Raw genomic sequence first — 26,034 nt, forward strand, 5'->3', positions numbered from 1 at the left:
TCCCCTCTTTCAAGTTTTCTTATTTCTTATTGTTTTGAATTAGAAGGCACTTACCCGGGATAATGTAGAGATTTCTGGTTAATTCTTTGCACTTGTCATTTCTATTTTAATAATGTTTTTCATAGATGTTAATTTAGTCAGGCCTCGGTGACAGTTTGGCAATAATAACAGCTGTCATTTATTGAACACTTATTACGTGCTGGGCGCTGTGCAGAGTTCTGCATTTCCGTTTTCTCATTTACTTCCAATTTCTCATTTAATTTGGACATTCTGTGAGGCATGGGTACTATTCATAGCTCCATTTGAACCCATCTTGGATTTGAACCCAAATCTAAGTCCAAAGCTTGTACTTGACACTAGAGTAATATTAAACAGGAGCTAAAAATGAGGCATGAAGGAGCCAAAGCAGCGCAAGTGAATTGGGAACCCTCAATTTCAAACTCAACTCTTTACAGCTATTTGGAAAGTCAGAGGATTTCCTTCTAGAGCACAGGATCTCCTCCATTTTCTACCAGAGACACTCACAGGGATTCCTCCATACTTTGTTTCAGATAGGTGATTTTAGCCTGTGTTCCCACAGCGCGCAAACAGCTACAGAGTATATGTGGGCACCGGCTTAGCATTCCACAGAAAAGCCTACCTCTCTGGGGGTGGGGTGGAGGAGATGTAATGTGTCCTGTGGCTGGCCCCAGCAGTTACAGGTAACAGAAAATACCTTCCCCACGGAATTGGGATGAGTAAGATATTTAAGGATTTCACACAGAACCTGGCACTTAGTAGGTACTCAGTAGATGCTGATTCTCATCGTCCTTCTGGAAGATTTTCTTTAGTTCATGGGTATTCAAGTCAGTAGGATCCTGTTCTTCTAGCTTCTCTTGAATCTAGGCTCAATGTTGAGAAGACAGGAGATACATCTTCTGGGTCGGCCCCTGTCCAATCCTGTGAATCATACCAGCTCTCAAGTTTGAGCTCAGAACTGAAATCTGAGGCCAAAGAAGGCAAAATATTTCCCTTTCTCATTCTTGCTGAGTTTCTGAGTTATTGATGTAATGGAAACAGATAGCCCCGGGTTCAAATTCGGGCTCTGCATTTGCCTTCTCAAGTTACTTGCATGTTTCCATCATGGAAAAAACCTGGGCTGTGGAGAGGGATAAACCTGGCCATTTTACTGAATCATTTCTCCTTTGTCAGGTATCTCCTTACCTGTGAATGGGGCCAACTGCAGTCCTCTTGCAGGGTTATAAAGCTTGGAGAGTAATGTATGTGGTACAATCAAGATGCAGCAGCAGAAGCCCATGAAAGATCCTTTACATGAGCCATTCATTCATTCAGGGCATTGACAATTTAAGTTGAGTAAGTGGTCCGGAGTCTGAGTGATACATCCTTCTCCCTGTCCAGTAGGAGGGCAGCCAGGCAAGTTATCTGTGGGTGCCCTGCCCACAGGCTAGAGCAGGTATAGGGACAGACAGCCTTGTAGGGGCAGTGGAGGTGCCAAGTACCACCTAAACCCGGCCCCACTGCGGTCTACCGCCAAAGCCCCTGGCACAAAACTGTGTTGCTTCAGCTGCTAGTAGTTAATGCTCCTTTACTTGGAAATGTTTTCAGCTCCTGGGAGCAATATGGTGCCGCGAGGGCTCACTGCCCAACCCCCTTGTCTCCCGGCGATTGAGATCCCTATGCACCCAACTCCCAGCCCAATTTACCGTCCTTCAAGGCTCACCAGGCTCTGGCCCAGGGTCAACGTGGGCGTGGGGGGAGGGGGGAGGTTGTCGGGGAGGGCGGGGAACTTTTCCCGGAAGGGGCCCAGCCGGGTCTTGGCTGGCGGCCCCGTTAGCCAGGGCCCGGGACCCCAGGGTGGGAGAGTGAACGGAAAGGTACTCGTTCCTGGAGCGGTTGCAAAATCCTCAGTTATGAGGAAGAAACTGGGCTCAGAGGCGCTTTGATGAAGGGGCCCTCTCCCCTGCCCTCCTTTCAGGTGCTGGGGCCTAAATGGGGTGCAGTTACCCTGCGGAAGGCGGGAACTAGGAAGCCTTGCGGGTTAGACACCCCGCCTTCCCAGCCTCTTGGTGGGGGTGGGAGGGCGTGGTACAGTGGCCCCGCCGGGGCGGAGAGGGGGAGAGGGGTCGGTCCGGGGGCTCTGCCTCCCCGGGAAGGGGGGCCCGGCCAAGTCCACGCGGGTAGGGAGCAGGCCCTCTCCCCTCCTCGCGCCTGCGGGGACCCTACGCCTGTGTCCGGAGGAGGCCGGCGTCCAGCAGATGCACGCGGTGTAGGGGGGGGGGGGCGGGGGAGAGGCGGGGAGGAGAAAACCCACAACAAAACTTGCGTCGCCGAGCTCACGGCTCGACTTGAATGGAAGGAGCCCGCGCCCGCGGAGCGCAGAGACTCGGGACAGCGCGGACCGCCGGCCCGGCGCGGCGCGGCGCGGGGTCGCAGCAGGTACCCGGCGAGGGCGGCCGGGTGGGCCAAGGGGTCGGGGCCGAGTGGGGGCGGCGGACTCAGAAGTCCCCGCCCGGTCCGGACGGCTTCCGCAGCTACCCTCGGCGGGGCCGCCGCGCTGGCCCCTTAGGTGGGAGCGGTGCACCGAGTGCGCGGCCGAGAGCTCCAACTCGGGCGTGTGACCCCTCCGCGATCGCGACCCGGGCGGGGGCCTTTTCTCCTCGCCCGCTAGAGACTGGTCCCGGCCCCCGGGCCCCCCCGCTGCGCACATCTGGAAAGAATCTGAGGGCCGATGGGAGTGGGGAGTGGAAGGACGCGGGCGGGCGACAGGGAATGTGGGGGCAGGTGGAACTGGGGAGGGGCGTGGACCCCCGGACTTAGACGCGCGTCTTTCTACGTCAGCTTACCCCAGCTACTTCACCCTTCAACCTGGTTACAGACGGAGAAACTGAGGCCTAGGGAGGGGCCGAGGTATGCTTCTGGGAAGCGTGTACAGGTGTGGCGGAGCCCCCGAGACCACCTTGGACGCGCTCGAGGCTCGGCTCCCCAGCCCCGCGGCGCGCACTCGCCCAGCCAGAGCTCACAGCTGGCACCTGGTGTCCGTCTGTCTGTCTACGCCGCTGCCTCCCCGCGGGGACAGCTGGACTGAGGGTGGGGTGGGGGGACACGCGGAGCGAGAGACGCGAGGTCGGCGCCCTCCCTCTAAATCGGTGTAAGTCCCAGGTTGTTGGTCCTTGAATCGCCAGACTTGGGGGCGGGGGGTGGGGATGGTTAGAATACCTGATGAGCCGTCAGGTGGAAGAGGAGGTGGCGGTGGCGGCGGCGGCAAGCTCCCGGCCGCCGCGGGGTCTCCGGGTGAGAGGTAGTTGCACCGGGAACTTAAGGAGAGGAGCAGGCGTGGCTCCGACCATCCCTGGTCCCCAAGGCACAGAGGGATGCGCTTCTGGCACTTGGAATGCATCACGGATCTGTTGAGGCCCCCCCCCCCCCCCCCGCAACCTCAGTGGCTGCTCTTGGACCTCGGGCGGGCGGGGGGGTGGGGTGGGGAGCGAAGCTGTGGTCTAGCGGCTCTGAGAGGCACCACTGCTGTGAACCGCGAGAGCCTCTGGGTGGTCATGTCCCCTTTTAGGTCCCGTGGCCCAGTCTCCTCGAGCCTCACACTCAGGGGGCAAGTTAAGAAATGTTAAGATTCATGTGGCTGTTTCCACGAAATCTTGTGGGAACATACTTTGCTCTATCTGAATCTCAGGGAATGGGTGACTAATGGTGGCACCTTTAGGCCTGTAGAGTCATACATAAGACCTCTGACCATGACCTGCCTGGTCCGCTTGATGGCTCCTTATCACCAGCACCTTAGCATAGTGGCTGACACCCCCGGAGGCTTGGACCTCCAGCCCTAACCTCATCCCCTGTCTCATCCTGTTTACCCTTCTTTAAAGGCATCTCCCTCTTCCCCCATCCTGTGGAGTACTTTTCCTCCCCCTTGTCTCCCTGGAGAGCTCAGACTCGGCCTTCAAGAGCAATTCAAGGCTCTGGGCAGGAGTCAGAAGACACAAATTCTAATTCTGGCCTTAACTTCAACATACTAATCTGTAAATTGAGGGGGCGAATCTTTTCCAACTTTGCCTTTCACAAATTCACTTCTTCATTCAGCAAGCATTTCCTGAGCACCTGTTTCATGCCTGGGAAGTCAGAAAGGCTTTGCGGAATCGTGCAGGGAGCCAGGGTACTGTGGGCGCACTGAAGAACTAAAGACAGTGAGATGCAGCTATCTGGGGCCCAGCACAAAGTGGGTGATTAGTGAACTTTTACAGTATTTGAGTGGAGAAGGAAGGTGCTGCTTGGGACGGAGGATCTGTGTCCTGATTTGGGTCTCCCTTCCCTTTCCTTATTCTAGTCTTTTTTTTTTTTTTTTTTTTTTAAGATTTTATTTATTTATTTATTTGACAGAGAGAGAGAGAGAGAGATCACAAGTAGGCAGAGAGGCAGGCAGAGAGAGGGGGTGGGAAGCAGGCTCCCTGCTGAGCAGAGAGCCCGACTCGGGGCTCCATCCCAGGACCCTAAGATCATGACCTGAGCCGAAGGCAGAGGCTTAACCCACTGAGCCACCCAGGTGCCCCCCCCTTATTCTAGTCTTGCCTTAATCCTCCACTTAAGCTCTTCTGGGCCCTGAGCTTTGGTTCCCCCGGGGTGAGAGGCAGTAGGTCCCAGGGACTTCCTTAGTAACAGCAACCCTGTGTGTGTGTCACACTTGCTGGAGGCTAACATCAGATGAGCATGTTATTTCATTTCATCCTCATGAGGATTGCCCAGGCTAGTAAACGGAGGCTCAGGCGATGAAGTGACTTATCCAGACTCACACAGCAGTCAGGAGTGGAACCCATGTCCTTCTGTTGCTTGAGTGCTCCCCCTGAGACAGAGCATACTGCAGGCCGAGCTGCTCCTCTCACTGGCCATTTGCTGTCCCAGTGTGTGTGTTCCTCACCGGGGGGCTCCTCACTCGGGATGTGCAGAGATCAGGGCCTGGCCGCCTTCACTCTTCTGCACACAGCCCCCAACGTGGCTGAGCACACAGAAGGGGCTTTGGGGGCTAATCTCGCTCAACATTCTTAGAACAACAGCATCAACAAATTGAGACTCAGATGGGCCATGACGTGACCAAGACCACACAGAAATCCAGGTGGTAGAGCTAAGAATGCCAGCATCCCAAGGTCCAGAGGAGGAAGTGGGACCCTCCAAGCCTGGTGTGTTCTTCCTTCCTCTCCTGTGAATCCAGCTCCTCCTTCCCATCCTAGCACCTCTCTCTGACCAGACCAGGCTTACTATCCCTCACCTGTACCATTGCACGGCCTCAAAGAGCTCCCCACTGGTCCATCCATAAACCTACCTATGCCACACTCCTGGGGCAGTGGCTCCTCATCTTTCCTAAGATCTTAAGATAAGGATCACTCTCCTCAACCTGGCTTCTAAGTCCCTTCTTGGCCTGGACTGCCCACCTGCATCACTCCCCATCCCAACACTCAGCAGACATTCCATGGAGCTTTGTGGAGGTCACAAATGGGCTCCCTTGCACCTGGCTCTTTGTACCTGCTGACCTCCTTACTTATGTCACTCTTCCCCTTTTGCTGGATATTCGTCCTTCAGGGCTAGATAAGGCATCACTTCTTCAGAGAAGCCTTCTTGACCCCAGACATGGTTAGCTCTGCTCTGGCCCCCTGTGGACTCTAGTTTCCCTCCATCACACCTCTGATGACACTGGGCGTGTAATACGTGTACACTGAGCGTCCATGCTAGGACCGTTCAATAGAAATAGAATGTGAGCCATAAATGCAAGCCACATATGTAATGTGAAGCCACATTAAAAAAATAATAAAATAGGTAAAATTAATTTTTGTAATTTATTTTATTTAACTCAATTATTCAAAATACATAATCAATATAAAAGTATTTTATGAGATATCACTAATATTAATAATGAGCTATTTTATATCCCTTTTTGTACTAGTCTTTGGAATCCATGTACACTTCATTTTACACATAGAACACCTCTCAGTTTAGACTAGCCACATTTTAAGTGCTCAGTAGCCACATGTGGCCACCACATTGGAACGGCAGGTGTGAGCTTCTTAAGGGCAGGAACCAAACTGAGTGGTCTGTCTGGGCCCTTTGTTGCCAGCTTTGGTTGGCCCAGGGAAGGGCCCCAGGGTGAACTCTGCTTCACCACTTGACAGCTGAGTCACACTGACCAATCCAACTGGGCCTCATCTCCCTCATGTATGAAGTGATGGTGATAGCATTTTCAGTATGGCTCATAATGTTAATATAAATTACTTTGACAGAGACAGTGTATAGATCTTTATAGATACAAATTAAAGGGGAGGGTGGAAAAACTAGCTGGTCCAGTGAGTGCACAGAATATGTGGAAAGGATCCTCCTCCCTGGCCCCCTGCCCTGGTGGACTTGCGGTTTGGGCCTGTACCCATACTCCCCCTCCCAGAGCCCTGGTCTGGAGTCACACAGATAGGCAGGGAGGGGGACTCTGGTCTAATGCTGATGGCTCTCAGGGGCTGCAGGCTGTTGAGCTGGTTGGGGATAGCAGGGGAAGGGTTATAATGTGCCTGGGGGTGATGGGCTGTAAATGGGTTGAGGATTAGTGGCCTGTTGGGTCAGGGATGGGGCCGCAGGGTGTGGTAGGGTGGGCACAGGGCCAGGCTGCAGCAAGTTATGTCCTGCTGCCACCTGATCCCTGGGGCCCAGGAGCTGTATGTGTGCGCTAGACTCCCTGGTTTCCTGCCAGGTCAGGGGCTGGGATCAGAGTCTGCTTAGGCCTCCTTGACCTACATGGATTCTAACTAGCCTAGATGCTGCCCATCTTCTCTGTCCTCACACCTTTCTCTCCGGGGCCTCAGAGAGCTCACTCAGTCTGGGGTGGAGGATAGCGCAGGAGTTATTGTACTGGGCTCTGCTGCCCCCTCTAGACTGAGGGCAGGGAAATTTTCCACCTCACTTGTGTTCCCTGTGCCAGCACAGGGGTGAGGGCAGACGAGACCTCACCTTGGAGAGCTGGCCAGGCCAGCGAGTGACACAAAGCAGTGTCTGAAACATCGTAATGGCCACAGGGCAGCCGGAATTCATGGAAGGCTGGAATCTGCAAATCTGTGGGGAGCTTGGCCTGGGGCTGGACTGCAAACACAAGCAGGTTTTGGACAAGAGAAAGGGAAGAAGCAGGGGCTTCTGAAGTGGGCCGTGCCCACAGATACAAGTGGTAGGAAGAGCTAATGTTTATTGAGCACTTACGGTGTACAGTATGTGCCTCTCTCTGTCTTGACTCTCACAGTCTCGCCATGAAGGCAGCTCTGGTAACCTCCATGGACAAGTGAAGAAGCTGAGGTTTAGTGGGTGACAAAACAGAGCCAGAGCTGACTACAGCCCCAGCGGTCTTGCTCCCATACCAGTCTTCCTAACCAGACATTGGCAGCGGTGGCAAGCGCCCCATTTCCCTAGGCCCAGCATTTCAGGCCTTTCTAACTGCTGTGTGGGCTGTGGTCCCCAGTCTAGTGCCAGGGCAAGGACCTCAAACTGACACACACACCCCTACCCCCCTCCGCTGCCAGCCGGGCGCAGGGCTTAGCATGCACCTGCATTTGTAATTGCCATGGCAGAGTGACGGCCACACCTCAGCCTCTAGGAGGCACCAGGAGCTTCCCATATGTGACCATGCCAACCCCACACAGATGCTGTGGTTTGGGATGTATGGGCTGCAGGGTAAGATGGGGAAATTGGCTCCGGGGGGGGTGTCATAGCTTCTAAGTGCTGGAGGGGAGCTCAAACTGGGGTCTGTGGGACTCTAGAGAGTCAGTGTACCCGAGCTGTGGCCTGTCACAACTTAGTATTCCCCAGAGATGTTTGCTAAGTGAGTTTCTGTAAAGAGAACTCCAGGGACCAGCCCGGAGCCCAGCTAGGCCCCTGCACTGCCTAGAAGATGGGACCCCTGCATCTTCCTCATGGCCTGAGGCCAGCCCCAGTCCCCCACCTGTGCTGCCTTAGGGAACCATGCTGGGGAGTGGTCTCTCGCAGGTAGCAACAGTCCCCTGCACACAGCAGGCCAGCTGAGGTGTAAACAATGGGAAGAAGGGACTGGGAAAGTCCTGGGAATGGTAGCAGCTCCATTCAACTGAGGCCAGCTCTGTGCCGGCTCTGAGCTGCACCTCTGCCCAGACCCTGAGAGTGGCTCACCACCCTCTATGGGAGAAAGACACCTTCACATATCACAGTCCAACCCAACTCATGCCCCTTCCTAGGGAACACAGTAAGGGAGAGCCCTTCAACAGCTCAGGGTCTTACCAGGAGCTACAACACTGATTTTGGTTCTTAAAGTTGCTGACTGCACAGAGGGGCAAGGCATTCCAGGCAGAAGGAACAGCATGTGCAAAGGCCTGGAGAGAGGATCTACTAGGTAGACTTGTATACCTGGGGTGGGGGTATTGGAAGAGAGACAGGCTCAAGTCCGGAACATCCTAGAATCCCAGGCCCACCATGGCCTTCCCTGTGGCTCTGGAGGATGGACAGATCCTCCTGCCCTGCCTGTGCCAGGGCAGCAAGTGCTCTGCAAAGTCCCAGCCAAGCCCTGCAAGTCACAGTTCGTCCTGGGCCTCAGCTTCCCTGTCTGTGAAGTGGGGGTACAGATTCCTTGGGGGCCAGGCCCGGTAAGGGTTGCTGACTTGCCTCCTGATGACGGGTAGGAAAGTGCGGAAGGGAGGGTGGCAGTCAGCAGATCAGATTGTGCCCAGGACCCCAGGAGGGCACCATTATGACCTCTGTGGCCCCTTGCCCTGTGTCTGCTGTACCCGCAGGTACCATGGCCCAGAGCAGAACACTGCTGCTTCTCTTGCTGCTGCCACCGCAGCTGCAGCTGGGACTGGTGGGCACAGCGAGGTCTCCAGGGTTTGGCCGAAGTGGTACCCACAGCCTGAGCCCTGACGAGAATGAATTTGTGGAGGAGGGGCCAGTGCTGGTGCTGAGCCCCGAGGAGACAGGGCGTGGCCCTGTTACCATCAACTGCCCCCGAGACTGTGCCTGCTCCCAGGAAGGTGTTGTGGACTGCGGTGGCATCGACCTGCGCGAGTTCCCGGGGGACCTGCCTGAGCACACCAACCACCTGTCCCTGCAGGTGATGCGGGCCTCACAATAGTGGCTACGGGGCTGCCCCCTACACTTGCAGCTCCTGTCCCTGACACCCTGCCCACAGTCCCCAGCTCATCCAGAACCGCCAGTACTTGTGGCCCCCCCCAACACAGTGTGCTAGGGCGCTCCCCACTCTGATGCCCCGTCACAGAGTACTGTGCTATGACACCTGCCTTATTCCACCTGAAGGAGTCAGGGCTGAGACCCCTCAGCAGAGTCAGACCCTGGGAAAAATGAACACAGAGCCATCTGGCAGCTGACCCTCTGAATGGACAGGATGCCCCAGATACCAGTGCAGGCCAGGAATATAAGAGAAAGGAGATCCCGATAGGGTGCTCTGGAGGCTCAGAGGATAGACTAGTCTCTGGCTGGGGTATACGCTAGATTTTGAGAAGTGGGACACAGCACTCTGGGAGTGCTGGTGCAGCCACGACCAGTTCTGTGTGGCCCAGGAGCCCTGGGGGAGCGTGAGGGGCTGTTGTACTCATTCCCAGAGGTCAAGCCCAGTGAAGGGAAAGGGACCTGTCCTTTGTCACCCAACCTGAGGGGTCCAGGTTGATGGTGAGGGGGCCCAAGGCCAGGGTAGCCTATGAGGGAAAGGGACACAACACTCATTGTTGGTCCATCCACTCATTTATTCATAAAATGTCTCCTGGATACCTGCGCTCCACCTCTGGGGCTGGTTCAGGTGCTGCACATGGAGGAAACACTCAGACAGTCTGTGGGGGAGGCAGAGATCTAAACAGGTCAAGATAACAGCTGGAGACAGAAGGCTAGTGCAGCAGGGCCGGGGGCGGCTCCTAATCCAGCCCCCAATCCAATTCAGGAAGGCTTCTGGAGGAGGTGGCACCCCACCAGGTTTTGAAGCCTTCCAAAAGGAGAGAGGACCACAGGTTTTTCACCCTTAAGAAGGGGAAACCAAAGTAGTTTCTGGCTTGGGGTGAGGAAGATGGACTGGGGATGCCTGTCACCAAGTAGGAACATGAAGGGAGCAGGTCTAGAGCAGAGATGCACTCCAAGTTTGCACTGTCTATCAATGCCCATGATGGGCTTCTAGAAGGTGGGACCTGCTCTCTGTTGTGGTTCCTGCCAGGCCTCCCATGCTTAGACCCAGCCCTGGCCAGCCATAGGTCTATCTGCATGGTGGAGAACCCCTAGGGAGGTGCCCAACAGAGGGACTGGCTCCTGGGACTGGGTGGGAGTGAGCCTCTACTGAGGCAAGAGCCTTGGGCCTCTAGTGAGGCCCCCTCACCACCCCTGTCCCCTGCTCCCAGAACAACCAGCTGGAGAAAATCTACCCCCGGGAGCTCTCCAGGTTGCATCGGCTGGAAACTCTGAACCTCCAGAACAATCGCCTGACTTCCCGAGGTGAGGAATACCCCAGAACCCCAGGCCCGGGACACCAGGTGGGGGACCGGGCGCCCATGGGAAGAGCTCTGCCCTGAGGACCCAGGGATATGGGAAACAACAGGGCCAGGCTGACAGGAGGACCCCATGGGCAACAAGGCTCCCTCTTGTTACCTGAGAGCCCCCCCCCCCCCCCCAGGTGTGCCTGAGTGCTCGGTGTCGGGTCAGGGGACAGGCTTCAGAGAAGCTTCAATTCCCAGGACTTTGTCAGAGACTCGTAGGTAGATTCACAGAAGGCCGTTAAAATCAAAGAGCCGTAGAATCCTCCAATTGTAAAACGCTGTTTTTTCCCCCAATACAAACACAATTTATGATTATAACAAAAAATTTGGAAATGTAGAAAATGAAATGGAAAAGAAAAACCTTAAACTCATAATTCTGCGACGCGGAGCTCATCAGTATTGATATTTTGGTATATTTCTTTCCATTTTTTAAAAAACAGCTTTACTGAGGTCCAACTTACATACAGTAAGGTTTACCCAACATAAAATTACAATTTGATGAGTTTTGGGAGGTCTATACAGTTGAACAACCATCACCACATTCCAATCTAGTCTTTTTTCTTTGCATTTTTAAATTCCTAGTGAGCTTATAGGATAGCCACGATAACGACTGTAACAGCTTTGTTCCCCCTAGCAGTTAGCTCAGCAGCGTCCTTCCTCGGGCTGGACACTCTGGGTGGCCATCACTTTTCCCAGCGGCAGCAGGGTGTTCCCCGAGGGTGGAGGGTGCTGCACAGTTTATATAACTGTTCCCTCTCCTTAGATACTTGGGTGAGTCCCAGCATCTGAGGGGCTGGGAGACCGGAACTGAGTGTCAGAGGCCGGCCTACGGACTGGAGAAGGGCCAGGTTGGCTGGGCTCCCAGCGACAGTCGAGTCCTGACACCACATCTGCCTGCTGGGACAGGGGTGGGCCAGGTGGTGGGGAGGTGCAGGGGCCCCTGCCCTGCCCTGCGGCTGGGTATCAGGAGGGTCTGTGACCCCCTTGGGCCGCACCTGAGAGGAGCACTCCTTCCTGGTGAGGAAGGGCGGTGCTGGGTCCTCTGCCCTGTGGCCTGACCTGATGAACACCCATTCCTATTGGGGTAGCCCCAAGTAGGTGAAGGATGGGTCATTTCTGAGCCCTTTCTATCTGCTCCTCAGAGCCAGGGCCCCTGTGAGCAAGGGGAAAGAAAAGGGGGCTGGGTAGGCCTGCTGGGACTGGTCAGAAAGGGATCAGAACCCAACCTGCCTCAAGGGGGAGCCCTCCCCAGTCCTGGAAAGTGGGGTGGGCCTTGCGGGGGTTGTTGGTGGCGTGCTGTATGCCCTGTAGCATCTCCTTCATCCAGGGCTCTGACCGATGCCTGTCCTTTGAAGGGCTCCCGGAGGAGGCATTTGAGCATCTGACCAATCTCAACTACCTGTACTTGGCCAATAACAAGGTAAGGGGCCCCCTGGTGTCTGGGGCTGAGCTCAGGGAACTTTTACCAAGGCCTTTTCTAGGGTGGCAGCTGGGTCTCCATTGCTGCTCAGATGTTGGCCCTGGGATCAGAGTGGCCAGATAATGAAAACAGAGGCCCAGGCTTACAGAAGTGTAGGGGGTGGCAGCTCTTCCCCACTAGCGAGGGGCTACTTAGAACACTTCCTAGAGGAGGCGGCATTTGAGCAGGACCATGAAGGGTAACAGGACTTCAGCCAGGGGCCCTAAGGGGGAGGCACTGCTGAAGAGACAGCATGAGAAGAGGCAAAAAGGCACTCAACTTCAAAATAGTTGGTGTGTCCCAGGGCTCTGTCTTGGTTCCTTCCCTCTGAGCTCTCTTGAGGTGACCCATGACCTCCCTGGGCTTTAGTACCCATCTGCATCATGGCCGCGTCCAGTGGCCGTCACAGCCCTTTCTACTCCTCCCACTCGAGACTCGAATCCAAGTCTGAGCCACAAATCCTGGGTGCTTTGCTCAGCCACACCCCGTCCCCCTGCAAGCCCTTGGCTCACCTCTGGCCCTGGTCCACAGCCCGCATCTGGACAACCCCGTTTCCTCATTTGCTGCTCCTTCTCCTCAGAGAAGCCAGAGAGACCTTTAAAAATCACCCTTGTTTCTACCCCTCCATCCCCTGTCCCCAGCCCAAACACTCCCGAGGCTTCCCTTCCCACCCAAAATGAAAGGCACACTTCTCCCCCATGGCCTCCTGGTTGGAGGGCCTATGTGTGGGCCTCGCAACTCCCATTCCCACTCACTCCCTCTACTCCAGCCCCCAAACCAGGCAGCCCCCAGCGGGGCCTATGCTCACTGCCCCTGCTGCCATGGGTGCTCTCCCCTCAGATGGCGTTAGTGGTGCCTTCATGCCTTAAGTGTCCGGACACTTGTTCCCTGAGCACCCAACCCAGTTGTTCCGTCTTTGGTCTGTTTTAACTTGTCAGCCCTATCCCATACTTTTGTTCCTTGCTCGTTGACTTCTCCACCAAGATGTAAGCTTTGAGGGGGTGGGGATGGGGACACTTCCCTGTTTTGTTCCCCAGGACATGTCCAGCACCGGGAACCAGGATTGCAGTGTTGTAGACTCAGGGCCTACGATTGAATGAATGAAGGCTAGACACTGGGCCGGGGGCGGGGGTGTCTGGGGAGGTGTGGGTCCTCACAGTGACTGCACAGAGGGTCTGTGCTGGGGAACTCTGAGTGGGGAGACCAGGAGGACAGCAGGACAGGGCAGGGGCCAGGCCTAGAGGGCTTTGAATGTTCAGGGTTGGGGGGAGCCATGCAAGTTCTGTTTTTATGTTATCAGGGGAGTGGGATAGATTTCCAGTTGAGAAAGATGGCTCTGGTTGCAAGTAGGTGACAAATTGGAGGGGCCCACGTGGCAGCAGGACCGAGTCTGCCTCTGCCCTCCATTGGTCTTTCTGCCCCAACTCTTCCTTTCCAGCTGACCTTGGCACCCCGATTCCTGCCAAACACCCTGATCAGTGTGGACTTTGCTGCCAACTATCTCACCAAGATCTACGGGCTCACCTTCGGTCAGAAGCCAAACTTGAGGTGAGAAGTCAGACAGGGGCCCTGGGCTCTGGCTGGGGAAGAGGGAGGAGCTGAGACAGGACACTCCCAGCCCTGAGCAAGGCATAGAAAGCCCAGACAGGCCCTGGAAGAGGGGAAGGCCGGGCACGGCAAGCAGGATGCCCCTGGCTCAGGGCTGTGGGCATGGGTATTGCCTGGGGGCTGCAGGATCTGAAGCCTGAGAGGAATCCTTCCAGGAAACAAGATCAGAGAGTGATGTCTATGGACTTGTGGGGAGCTGGGCAAGGGTTTTCCCTCCTTCCCCAGCCTGTGGGGGAAGGAAGCATCTTCCAAGAAGCAGAGCGGGCCCTCACTGAGAGCTGCTTTGGGAGGAGTGAGGCCTCCTAGCAGAGGTGTGTGAGCAGGGCAGAGTGGTGCTGGAGGGTACTGTCAACCACCAGTGCTGCTTCCGTCCCTGGATCTGTCACCTCACTCAATTGTCTCTGTGCCCCAGAGGAGCCAGGGTCACTGTACGTGGTCCCATCCCACTGATGAGGCTGAGGCCCAAGAGAGGTCACACAGCAAGAATGAGTTATATCTTCTATATTTAGAATATCTACTATGTTTAAATACCTGCTATTTCTCTGATTTCTGGTCTTTGCTCCTCATATGTTAGCGCATGATGGCAGGGTCCTGTTGGTTGCGTCCACTGCTCACATCTTGGGAGTCTAGAACAGTCTTGGCCCCTAGGGACACTCACTATATATTTGCTGAATGAGGGAGAGGTTACTTCCTCTGTGCCAGGCCCTGTACTGGACACTTGAGACAAAGAGGTGACAGGGATGGTCCCAGTCTGCGGGAAGTCCCACAGAACTCAGAGTCAGCCGCGTGGAGATGCCAGGCAGGGATCCGGGGCTGCCACAGTCAGGGAGTGACTGAGAACTGTTGCAGGGTATGGAGGAGCACAGATGAGGGGGAGCACAGATGGTCAGCTTCCACTGACGTGTGCAGCAACCTCCACTGGTCCCTTGGTCTCCTTGCTGTGTATGGGGCACTGGATTAGGTAGGGTCTGAGGTTTTTCAAATGGAAAGAATGTACCCTTTCTAGGCCCTGGCTCAACCTGAGCAAGGTCTGAAGGCTCACCGGGTAAGCTGGTTGGCAGGGGGGGCCCGGGCGAGGGTGAGGACCTTTGCCTCATCCCTCAGGTCCGTGTACCTGCACAACAACAAGCTGGCGGATGCCGGGCTGCCAGACAACATGTTCAACGGCTCCAGCAACGTGGAGATCCTCATTCTGTCCAGCAACTTCCTGCGCCACGTGCCCAAGCACCTGCCGCCCGCCCTCTATAAGCTACACCTCAAGGTGGGAGGGAGAGCATGGAGAGGGCAGCAAAGAGCAGGGCCCTGCAGTGGGGGAAGAGCCCCGGCCCACTTAGGCCCAGGGGTGAGGGTGTGGGGCCTTGGGCACAAGCCAGAGGGCACAGCGTTCGCTGTGGAGAACGAGGCAGACGCCCAGGTCCATGGCTGTCGATCCCACAGGCACAGTGCTCCGCGCCCGGGGCCTCTTCCCCTGGCTCCCCAGGCCCCTCTCCATGTCTCATTCCCAGGCCCTGCCCTCGCCCCTTGGCTGTCCCTCATGCTCCCCTCATGCTCCCCTCCCAACCACCCCACCCCTCAGAACAACAAGCTGGAGAAGATCCCACCAGGAGCCTTCAGTGAGCTGAGCAACCTGCGTGAGCTCTACCTACAGAACAACTACCTGACCGACGAGGGCCTGGACAATGAGACCTTCTGGTGAGCCCGCCTGGGCCCTTCCTGGGAGCGCATCACCTGGGAAGCTGCTCCCCCATTGGCAGCCATCCCTGTCCCACATGCCCTTCACCTGCCTGTTCCTGGCCAGCTTCCTGGAGAAGGAACTTTGGGGCTCCTACCTTGGCTGACATGTCTGTCTTTCTTTCTTTCTTTCTTTCTTTTTAAGATTATTTATTTGACAGAGAGAGAGAGAGAGACAGTGAGGGAGGGAACACAAGCAGGGGGAGTGGGAGAAGCAGGGTTCCCGCTGAGAAGAGCCCCGGACCATCAATCCCAGGACCCTGGGATCATGACCTGACCCAAAGGCCGATGCGTAACCGGCTGAGCCACCCAGGCGCCCCTCTACTGACATGTCTGTCCCCGAGAACGAGTGATATGTAGAGAGAAGACCCGCCAGAATGCCAGTGAGACACCTACAGGGACTGGCTTCTTGGTACAACGTTGAGACTGGAGCATACTTGTTGAAGGCAATGAGGTGCCACTTTTTAGGCCCAGGGTAGCCACAAAAGGCCTTAAACGATTGGTCTTCAGAGGCTCTCCTTTGTGTTAGAAACCACGCTAGATTCTTCCCACACCCAGAAAGCATCGAATCACCCCCAAGGAGAGGCTGGAGGGGACTAAGCTCCTCTGGTGGGTCAGCTGGGGGCAGAGAGGTTCCCGGGCGTCTCCCTCGGGAGGAGTGGCGGCAACAAGCACCCCATGCCCCACCGTCCTCGTTCTCCGCCGCAGGAAGCTCTCCAGCCTGGAGTACTTGGATCTGTCCAGCAACAACTTATCACGGGTGCCCGCCGGTCTGCCGCGCAGCCTGGTGCTCCTGCACCTGGAGAAGAACGCCATCCGGAGCGTGGACGCCGACGTGCTGACGCCCATCCGCAGCCTGGAGTACCTGCTGCTGCACAGCAACCAGCTGCACGCGCACGGCATCCACCCGCGTGCCTTCCAGGGCCTCAAGCGGCTGCATACGGTGCACCTGTACAACAACGCGCTGGAGCGCGTGCCTGGCGGCCTGCCCCGGCGCGTGCGCACACTCATGATCCTGCACAACCAGATCACTGGCATCGGCCGCGACGACTTCGCCACCACCTACTTCCTGGAGGAGCTCAACCTCAGCTATAACCGCATCACCAGCCCGCAGGTGCACCGCGATGCCTTCCGCAAGCTGCGCCTGCTGAGATCGCTGGACCTTTCGGGTAACCGGCTGCACACCTTACCCCCGGGGCTGCCGCGCAATGTGCACGTGCTGAAGGTCAAGCGCAATGAGCTGGCCGCCCTGGCGCGCGGGGCGCTGGCCGGCATGGCCCAGCTGCGTGAGCTCTACCTCACTGGCAACCGGCTGCGCAGCCGGGCCCTGGGCCCCCGGGCCTGGGCCGACCTGTCCCATCTGCAGGTAAGGGGGTGGGGAAAGAGGCTGGGTCGTGCCCATGTGGGGTGCTACTGCTCTGGCTGCCCTGAGCCCACCCATCTTGTAGGCTCAGTTGAGGGGTGGGCAGGAGGACCTGGCTTGCCGGGGGGGGGGGGGGGGGCGGGGGCGGCTGGGGAGCAGCTAGACCAAGGAAACAGTAGCGTGCGCACGCGCCGGGGCAGGTATGGCTAGCACACTGCGTGCAGCAGTGAGTGGCTGGTATGGCCAGGCTGAGCTCAGCCCCTGCAGGGCAGGCTTTAAGAGGACTGTGGGGGATCTGGGGAGGTCATGGCTGCAGGGAGGGTCCCACAGTCCAGGAGGACCGGGGCGCAGGGCCAGTTTGGGGACACTGGAGAGACATGCTCACCCACCTGAAGGCTCAGGAGCAGGTGACTAGGAAAGGCTGGGCTTGGGGAGGGGAGGGCGGGAAAGCCTGGGAGGCAGGCTGACCTCACAGGGTGAGGAGGGCTGGAGGAGGTGACCTGAGTGTTGTTGGGGGGCTGCTGAGTGAGTGTGGCTGCTGTGGCCACAGTCTGAGTCAGTCGGGGTATCTGGCTGTAAGCGGAAGGTCCCACTTAGTGAGGGCCGAGAGGGAACTCGGGTAGAGAAATCTGGGAGTCAGGGCCTAGATGCTGCAAGATTAGGAAGTGCCCCCATTATGCTGCCCTATGGGGGGAAGGGGGCCCCTTCCCCAGATGTTCCCCCTCACCCCCCCACCTTGCTCCACACTCTCTCTCAGGCCTGTGCTCAAATGCACCTACTTGGGAGATCTTCCTTCACCAGCTGTCACCCTCCTCTGCTTTGTTTCCCTGCACAGTCCTCATCCCTTCTGGGCATCAAGTCATCTGTCTGTTCGCTCGTTGCCTGTTTTTCTGCTGGAACAAGGGGCAGGCATTTTATTCTGCTGGGTTCACTGCCGACCCCAGGGATCTGTGTGTGGTAGGCTCACAGTCCCTGTACTTTGGGAGAGCTGTCAGGAAGAGGATATCCGAGAGGAGGGGAGGAGAGAGCCCTCCGATTGGGCAGTGGGCAGGCAGGGCTTAGCCCTGAGGGTGGATCAGGGTGAGAGCTGGGTTAGACAGCTGGCCCCGCAGGAGCAGCTAGCTGGGGTCTCTCCTCACCCAGATGGCCCTGCTGAGGGCCAGACACCGGGATCCAGCTGCCTGGCCCAGGCCCCCTTGGTTTGTCCTCAGGAGCCTGGATCCCATTGTCCTCTCCTCCACACCTGCTCCTCCTGCTGCATTTTCTAATTCACTGAAGGGGCTGCCCACGGGAGACTTGGACGCTGCCTCTGATACCCCCTTTACACACCACCTGCCCCCCAACACCCATTGTTACTGAACTCTCCCAATTCTACTGTCACAAGTCTCAACTCACTTTTTTCCATCCCTGCTGCCCATACTTCAAGCCAAGGCATCCCCATTTCTCAGCTGGACCCCAGCTCTATAGGAGCTCTCCACTCCCATACCCGATATGCAGTTGGTGGGTTCTTGCAAAATTCATGCTCACCTTCCGCTCCTGCTCAGAACTCTTCTATGGCTCCTGATGGCTCTTAGAATTCAGAACAGAATCCTTGCCACAGTTGTCAGAGCTGGCCTGCCTCTGCTCTGGGCTAGGCTCCTTAGTCTCCGAGGCACAGCAGGCATCGCTCACCCTGGCCCCACTGCGGAAGCACAGCACCCTGAAAACACCTGCTCACTCATTCATTCCACAACCTGTCCCAGGCCTCCACCATGTGCAGACATAGCTGCCCTAGAAACTCCTGGCAGGGAGTAAGACAGATGGAGGGTCTCTATCCTCCTGGAGCTTGTAATACACCTAGGACTTAGTCCAGGTGTCATCTCCTTCAGGAAGCCCTCAGTGTTGGGCAGATGTGGCCTGGGTGATTTCAGTCAGGGATGAAGTATCTGGTGTGTGTGTGGGGGGGTTCTTTCTCACACTGTTGGATGTTTCTACAAGCAGCTGTCTCCCTCCCCCACTTCAGAGCCCCCACTTGTACTGGCTGCTGTACTCCCCTGATGCAAGCCTGGGTCAGGCCACTTCCCTGGGTTCCCTCCACACTGCCCAGTTCTACCAGCTGTCATCAGATTTTGTGTCCATCTCCCCCATCACCCTGACCTCCAATGAGGTCAACATCTCAGTGGATTCCATATCGCTGGCCCCCGTGGGCACCGAGGATGTTTGGGATGAATGAGGAAGTGTAAGAGCTGTGTGGAGGGAACACAGTGGGGAGCAGGGAGCCCTGCTGGGTAAGGAGGGTGACAGGTAGGCTCCCCAAAGTGTGTAAAGCTTGTTTTCCTCTTGATTCTTGAATCTTTTTTTTTTTTAATATTTTATTTATTTGACATAGAGAGAGAAATCACAAGTAGGCAGAGAGGCAGGCAGAGAGAGGGGAGAAAGCAAGTTCCCCGCGGAGCAGAGAGCCCGACGCGGGGCTTGATCCCAGGGTCCTGGGATCATGACCCGAGCTGAAGGCAGAGGCTTTAACCCACTGAGCCACCCAGGTGCCCCTGATTCTTGAATCTTGAGTCATAGCTCCCAGTTTCCTGACCCTGAGCCCCAGTCTGTTGGGGTGAGGAAGGGAGATTAGAGATGAGGGAATGCACCTGTGTTGAACAGGTGTGTGTCAGAGCGACTGTGTGCTGATGGCCTGAGGGAAAGTCAGGGAACTGGGCCTACACATGCCTGGGTCTCTTGTGTCTCTTGCCTGTGGTGTTTGCTCGTCCCTGGGGAAACCACCCCATTTCCCTGGCCTTCTGCTGCTTGCTCTCTAGGCATGTGGTGACTCTGAGACTGGCCAGCCTAGGACTGCCTGCCATGCTAGGGTCACTGTGGGCCTCAAATCCTTGCTCCCAGCACCTGCCCACGTGGCCTCTGAAGTCCCATGAATGAGCAGCCCCACCCATATGAACCCCCACCCCCACCGTCCTCAGACCTGAGGATGGATCAGGGTGGGAGCTGGGGGTAGACAGCCGGCCCCGCAGGAGCAGTAGACCAGTGTGGAGATATTCAAAGCCTGGAGGATCCCTGGCCTCTGTCCTTCTGGGGTCTTCAGTCTGATTGGGTGACAGGAAGGCTAAGGAGGAGGGACTGTGCCACCCAGGTATCTTGGCTGTCAATGTCTGTGGAAAGGCAGCAGGAGCTGGGGAGGACATAGTTAGAACAAGGGTTTGGGTTTCAGCCTTACACAGGCTGTCAGGCCTCGGACAGATCTCTTAAAACCTCTCTGAGCCTCTGTTTCCCCACCTGGAAAATGGGCTAATTCTAGATCCCACCTCACACGCTTATCATCAGGTTTAGTTAGACCAGGGGGTGGGTGGGATCCTTGCAAGATGTTAAGTGCTATGCCTCCCCTGGTCACCCATCCAGCTGCTGGATATCGCTGGGAATCAACTCACAGAGATCCCGGAGGGGCTCCCTGAGTCACTCGAGTACCTGTACCTGCAGAACAACAAGATCAGTTCTGTGCCTGCCAGTGCCTTCGACTCCACACCGAACCTCAAAGGGGTCTTTCTCAGGTAGGAGGGCTCCTGGGGTCAGCCTGGCTCTGGCAGGAGAGCTGAGGCTTCTGGAACAACTCCAAGGTAGAGGTCAGTGTTCAAAGCAGGCTCCACGGCTGACTGGCTGTGTGACCCTGGGTACGTCCCAGAACCCCTGTCAGCCTCTGTTTCCTCAGCTCTCAAGGGTGGGGATGGTCCTGACTAGGCCTGGTGGGGTTTATAGGTTTGTAAATGGGCTTCAGAAACCTGGACAAGCCGTGTGTGGGGGCATTATTGATGTTACTGTGGCAGGAAGGGGTACCCGAGAGCATGGTGACTGCTGTGCCCATAGCTGGCCGGGGGTTGAATCTGGGCCCCAGACCCAGGCCAGCAGATGGAAGATGTTCAGATCCTCGTGAGCTGTGGGGGTTTAGAATTATTATTTTTTTAAGACAGAGAAAGGGAAAGGGGAAGACAGAGGGAGAGGGAGAGAGAGAATCTTAAGCATGCTCCATGCCCAGCGTGGAGCCCAAGGTAGGGCTCGATCTCATGACCCTGAGATCCTGACTGGAGCCGAAAGCAAGAGTTGGACGCTTAACCGACTGAGCCACCCAAGTGCCCCTTAAATGACTCTAATGGGGGAGCCAATTCCTCGGGACAGCAGTCAGGGTGGTTCTTCCCAACATCCTACCTAATTACTCCCTGGACTCAGAGAGAAAGGGCAGATTCGAGAAGGCAGAATGTGTACCTCCAGGGAGTTGGTGGCCCAGCAGGCCCCAGGCTGGGTGGGGGTACAGTGTGACCCATGCGTTGGGTCCTGTGGGAACTAAGGCACAAAGAGTTGAGGCGGCCTGATATCAGAGCCCAGCCTCTGCCTCCCCTCAGCCTGAGTGCGGCCCTGGCTCAGTTTGACCCTGGCCATGCCTGTGTGCCGCTCCACACCAGGCTCCAAGGTAAGCCTAGGCTGGCAAGCCTGGAGCCCCAGGCCTTGGGGTTAATCCCAGAGGGAGGTGATACCAGGCAGAGAGGAGTCTGTCACTCCCCAGTCTTGGAGCATTTGCAGATGGGAGCCTGCCCTCGCTGTAGGAGATGAGTGGCCCAGGGTCCACCCTTCCTTCCCCTGTAAGCTGTAGGCACACTGAACAGCTGGGACTTGCACGACGAACCTTGCTTCTCAGCACTGTCCCCCCTCCCCGCACCCTTTTTGTGCTGACTGCACCGTCTTCCTGGAGAACTGTCCCCTCCTCTTTCCCTGTTATGGTGGGTGGGGGTGGGGACTCTGAGGGCCAGGCCTCCCGCGCTGACCGCACATGGCTGCCCGCACAGGTTTAACAAACTGGCTGTGGGCTCCGTAGTGGAAAGTGCCTTCCGGAGGCTGAAGCACCTGCAGGTCTTGGACATAGAAGGCAACTTTGAGTTTGGCGACGTTTCCAAAGACCGGGGCCAGCTGAAGGAGGAAGAGGATGAGGAAGACGAGGAGGATGAGGATGAGGAGGATGAGGAGAATGAGGAGAGGCGATAGTGACAGGGTGAACCGGATGTGACACAGGTAGGTGGTCTGTGTGGGGGTGCACTGACCTCTCCCCATCAGTGTCCTGTCCCTGACCCCAGTGTGGGCCCTGGGTGAGGGGCTAGCCAGCCTGTGGGAGGCTGGCACAGGCAGGGGCCTCTCCAGAGCGAAGAGCGACCCGATGGGACATGCTCATGGTCTGGGATGGTGGAAGCAGGGAATGGATGTGGGGGTGCCGGAGGAGAATACCGCTGTGACCCAAGCCGCAGGTGATGGGGGGCAGTGAGGATGCACTCAAGCAGATGGCCTGAAGGGGCTGGGGTTGTGGGGGGGGAATGCACAGACTCCAGAGGCCAGAGTCAGCCTGCCCGGCATGAGGTGAGACAGAAGACAAGCCCCCGGACCTCACTCGGAATCCCGGGTGGATGATAGTGGGGGGGGGGGGAGCAGATTTGTTGAGGTGGTAGAAACATTGAGTTAGAAGGCCTAGGGGGTCCTAAGGCGGCAGCCCAGGTGTAGGCTGGATATGTGGGTCCAACCATCATCCGCCTGGAAATAGTACGAGGCCACAGGAGGCTGGGGGAGCTCACCTGAGGAGAGTGCAAGGCCATGGCCCGCTGCAAGGATGCCTGCAGAAGGGGCTGGAGGGAAGCAGCAAGGGAAGGAGATAGGAAAACCCTAGCTGCCATGGAGGGGGCTTATGTGCATGTGCAACACAGGCACCCCGTGTGTGCACACGGTGCACCAACACCCATGTACCCATGTTCACATGTGTGTCTAAACACACATACGATCACCCAGAGCACACACTTGTGGAATGTGTGGTGCGCACAGACACACAGGCACGTGCTCCGTGGGCCGTTCGCAGGTGCTGGGCAGGCACAAGCATGCACAGACGAGGACGCGTGCGTCCCCACGCACAAGGCCCTTAGAGAGAGAGCAGCCACATCAGTGCTGCTGAGGGGCAGCGGGAGGGAGCCCCATCAAGGACCCACCAGATTTGTCCACTAGGGGCTCAGACAGGACCTTGTGAGGGAGGGGCCTCAAGGGCAGTGGGGGTGGAGGAAGTTGCTGTGGAGGGGAAGACCCACAGAAGGTCCGCACCTCTGTCAAGAAATTTGGCTGTGAAGAGATGAGAGGGTGGCCGAGGGAAGGGGGTGCGAAGTTCAGGGGGGGCACTCCATTTCCCTTTGCCCTTTGCAGAAACAGAGCCTGTTGAAGTGCTGATGGGGGAGGGGCTGGCCTGGATGAGGGGGTAAAAAATGTGAGAGAGGAGGGCAGGGCGAAGCTAGCCCCACGGAGACAGCCTCCAGTGGCTTTGGCAGGAGGGTCAGTGCTTCCTCGGGGACAGGAGGGACGGAGGACCAAGTGGCTGCAGTCACACACAGGTTAGTGGCTTGGTGGCTGGACATGAAGTCACATCAGCCCGATGCCTTCCGCCTTCTGTTTTCTCTGTGCAGCAGGAGGTGCTCAGCTGACCGGGGTGGGTGTGGAGAAGATGGACCATAGGATCCATCCGTGGCGGGGTTTTTGGCCAGGTGTGTGGGACAGAAGGGTAAGGAACAAGGATGTTGAGGGTGTTGGCAAGAGAACGACTGCAGTCATGGACCCCGGGGGTCAGTCTGGGAAGGGAAGGAGGTGTAGACAGGAGGGTGGGTGGGCAGGGCCTCTGGAGAGGGACTTTGGAGAGTGGGCATGGTGCGGTGAGTAGCCAGGAGGGGAGCTGTGGTCAGAATGAGCTGAGCTGGGGACGGGGTCACAGGGTCAGGCTGTAGCTCTGGGAAGGGGCCCCCGGGGCCACTGTTAGGGCACTGACTTAAAGGAGGGGCTTGGGTCAGAGAGGAGACTGCAGGGTGGTGGTGAGGACCCCATGGGTGGATGACAGAGGGAGGTGGGGCTGACAGAAGGGTGTGCATGGGGTTGTTATCCTAGCTCAGAGAACAGACCCAGACGCCATGCTTGGGAATCCCCTTTCTCTGCTGTGGGGCCCACCAGGAGAAGGTGGAGACCTCCTCTGCAGGCATTGTCCTCAAGCAGAGCCCAGGTCAGGGATGGGGGTGAACCCTGAGGGGGCTGTGGAGTCCTAGGGTGGGAGAGAATCTGCCCCATCTGGAGGCCCTTGGCTTCAGGCAGGTCTATTGAGTGGGGGCGCAGGGGTGTGGGCATAGGGGTGCCTGGAAGGGGCCCTGAGGAGTGGCCAGAGGGGCCCCAAGGCCCTCTAGTTCATACAAGGCCTGGCCACATCAGCAAGAACACTGCCCAGTGGGTAGCCTGCTGGCTCTGGGCCCCCAGGGGCAACTCCCCCCTCCTGCCTGCGGAGTCCCCTCAGGGAGGCCCCCTAGCTCGAGCCACCTCCCTAAAGCCAACAGTTCTGCCCCTGACTCTTCCACCTGTTCTGCAGGATAATGGACCCCCGGACCCCTTTCTGCAGCACCTACCTGTGCCCTGTGAGCCCTGGTGTGCCATGTTCACAGACGTTCCCAGTGCCAACCCCACCAGCCCTGCCGCCCACCGCCACCACCACGCAGGCTGAGCACACAGTCTCCAACCCCACCTGCTCCTGCAGCGCCCTCAGCCACCTATGTGCAGGTACCATGACGCGTCTACACACTGCCGGCTTCATGGAGCCCCCTGAACAGTTCCATGCCCTGCCCAGGCCCTCCAGTGCCATCATGTCCCTGGACTCACACAGACTTAGGGAAGGGTCTGACCCTGCCCTGGCACCCACGGATGTCTGCTCCCTTCACCATGGACCCACATGTACACCCAGCCACTGCCCACTGCCCACAAGTCACATGTGAACAGTCCTCTGTGGCTTTGCCACCAACATATCTTGCCCCAGCCAGAACAGCTTGCCGTTTGTCCATCCAGAGGCAGAGTTTTCTTGGTGCTCTCTGTGGCCAGGGGCCTCCCACTCTCTGGAACTCACAGAAGCTGACTTTTGTTCCTCTTCCTGCCTTTGGGACTGCTGCCCTGGCCTGCTTGCCCTGGTCCCCAACTGCTGGGGCGGTCACTCCCTGCCATGCCCTGGCCGGCCACAGGTGCGTCTTTGGTGGAGATCCCACTGAGGCCAGAGGCAGTCTCCTGGGGCAGCTGGGGCCCTGGGCAAGAGTGAGGTGGAGGGGCAGGGCCAAGCAAGGAGGAAGGGCCCAGCTGCCCTTATGACATACCGTTTTTTTTTATTCTTTGGGCCTGTGGGGAGTTCTGGGTGCCTTTGGACTTGGAATTCTTTTTAAGAAAAAAAAAAAAAAAGATAAAAAAACCCTCAAAGCTGACTTTTCTTGTTACAGAAAAACTAATATAAAAGCATTACCCCTTTCTGGCAGCCCATGGCCGTGTCTGTGTATGCTTCCTGCCAGGCACTGGACTGGTGCCGGCTGGGGGTGGGCAGGACACAGGAACCTCAGGGCCTGTCCAGACAGGCACAGGTTGGTGCAGAGTTCAGTTGTTGGGCCCACAAGTCATCCCACAGGCAGAGGTCCAGGGGTGTGGGGTTTAGTCACAGGGAAGGAGGCCTGAGGCCTGTGTGGCCCATCTTCTTGGTGGGGGTCGGTGGGTCTGGCCAAGACCACCACACAGGGCTTGTGAGCTCACTCTGCACTTCCAGAGGCTGAGCATCTGAGCAAAAGACCTCCTGGCTTTGGACCCCTCAGGCTCTCCCGGAGGACCACCTGCGTGCTGACGGGGGTGTCCCCAGGATGGCTGAGGCGGGAAAGAGCCTGGAGGCAGGCCCAGGAGATAGAGCAGAGTCTCCTTGGGGGCCCAGGTCTTTGCAAGCCTGACTGGGGAAGCAGTAATGAACATGCCTGGTGCTCCCACCGCCCCCAGTGGGGCCAGAGCTGGAACCCGGAGGGGGAGCACCTTGCTCAGAACAAAGAAGGAACTCTGACGAGCAGAGCCGCCCCCACAGTGGAGGGGTGCCCAGAAAGTAGTGCCCTCCTGCTCCTGGACACAGGTAAGCATGCTCCTGTTGAACCCAAGGAAGAGCAGATTCCTGCCTTGGGGTGGGCCAGGCTCCATTGCTCAAAGGGCCTTAGAGAGGTGACACGGGGAAGGAGTCTTTAAGCCAGTCCACATGATTGTGGGACTGACTGATAGCTTGGCCTCTGACCTCTCTTCAGTGTTTAGGCCTTAATGGGGGGAAAGATGTTCCCATGGTTGACCCTTTAGCTCCTGGCCCTGCAGTGGAACGGGGATCGTAGGATCAGGGCCCTTCATGGACTCCTCAGACTACAGGCCTGGGAGGAGGATAGGAAGTAGTTTAGGACCAGGAGGTGGGAGGGCAAGTGCCCTGCTGAGTCTCTGAGGGACTTTGGGATGCCCATCCCCACCCCCCA

At 57.1% G+C, this 26,034-nt stretch overlaps 1 protein-coding gene across 3 annotated transcripts; it reads left to right on the forward strand.

The window, feature by feature from the left end:
- Nucleotides 1–1,838: 1,838 nt before the first annotated feature.
- PODN (podocan) lies at nt 1,839–25,027 on the forward strand. Of its 3 annotated transcripts, XR_009345182.1 has the most exons (12): nt 2,299–2,436; nt 8,790–9,106; nt 10,395–10,488; nt 11,885–11,949; nt 13,427–13,536; nt 14,701–14,857; nt 15,173–15,288; nt 16,036–16,693; nt 20,078–20,226; nt 21,514–21,736; nt 23,158–23,235; nt 24,099–25,027. XR_009345182.1 is itself a non-coding variant. In XM_059136564.1 (11 exons), the coding sequence occupies exons 2-10, from the start codon at nt 8,795–8,797 to the stop codon at nt 21,707–21,709; spliced, it is 1,857 nt and encodes a 618-aa protein (XP_058992547.1). In that variant the 5' UTR covers nt 1,839–1,975; nt 8,790–8,794; the 3' UTR covers nt 21,710–21,736; nt 24,099–25,027. The 3 variants fall into 3 exon arrangements, 2 of the variants coding, with proteins under 2 accessions (XP_058992547.1, XP_058992546.1); XM_059136564.1 differs by lacking the exons at nt 2,299–2,436; nt 23,158–23,235 and adding an exon at nt 1,839–1,975; XM_059136563.1 differs by lacking the exon at nt 23,158–23,235 and having other exon boundaries at nt 2,301–2,436.
- Nucleotides 25,028–26,034: the final 1,007 nt, after the last annotated feature.

This window comes from Mustela lutreola, chromosome 10, assembly GCF_030435805.1.
Source record: "Mustela lutreola isolate mMusLut2 chromosome 10, mMusLut2.pri, whole genome shotgun sequence".
NCBI lineage: Eukaryota > Metazoa > Chordata > Mammalia > Carnivora > Mustelidae > Mustela > Mustela lutreola.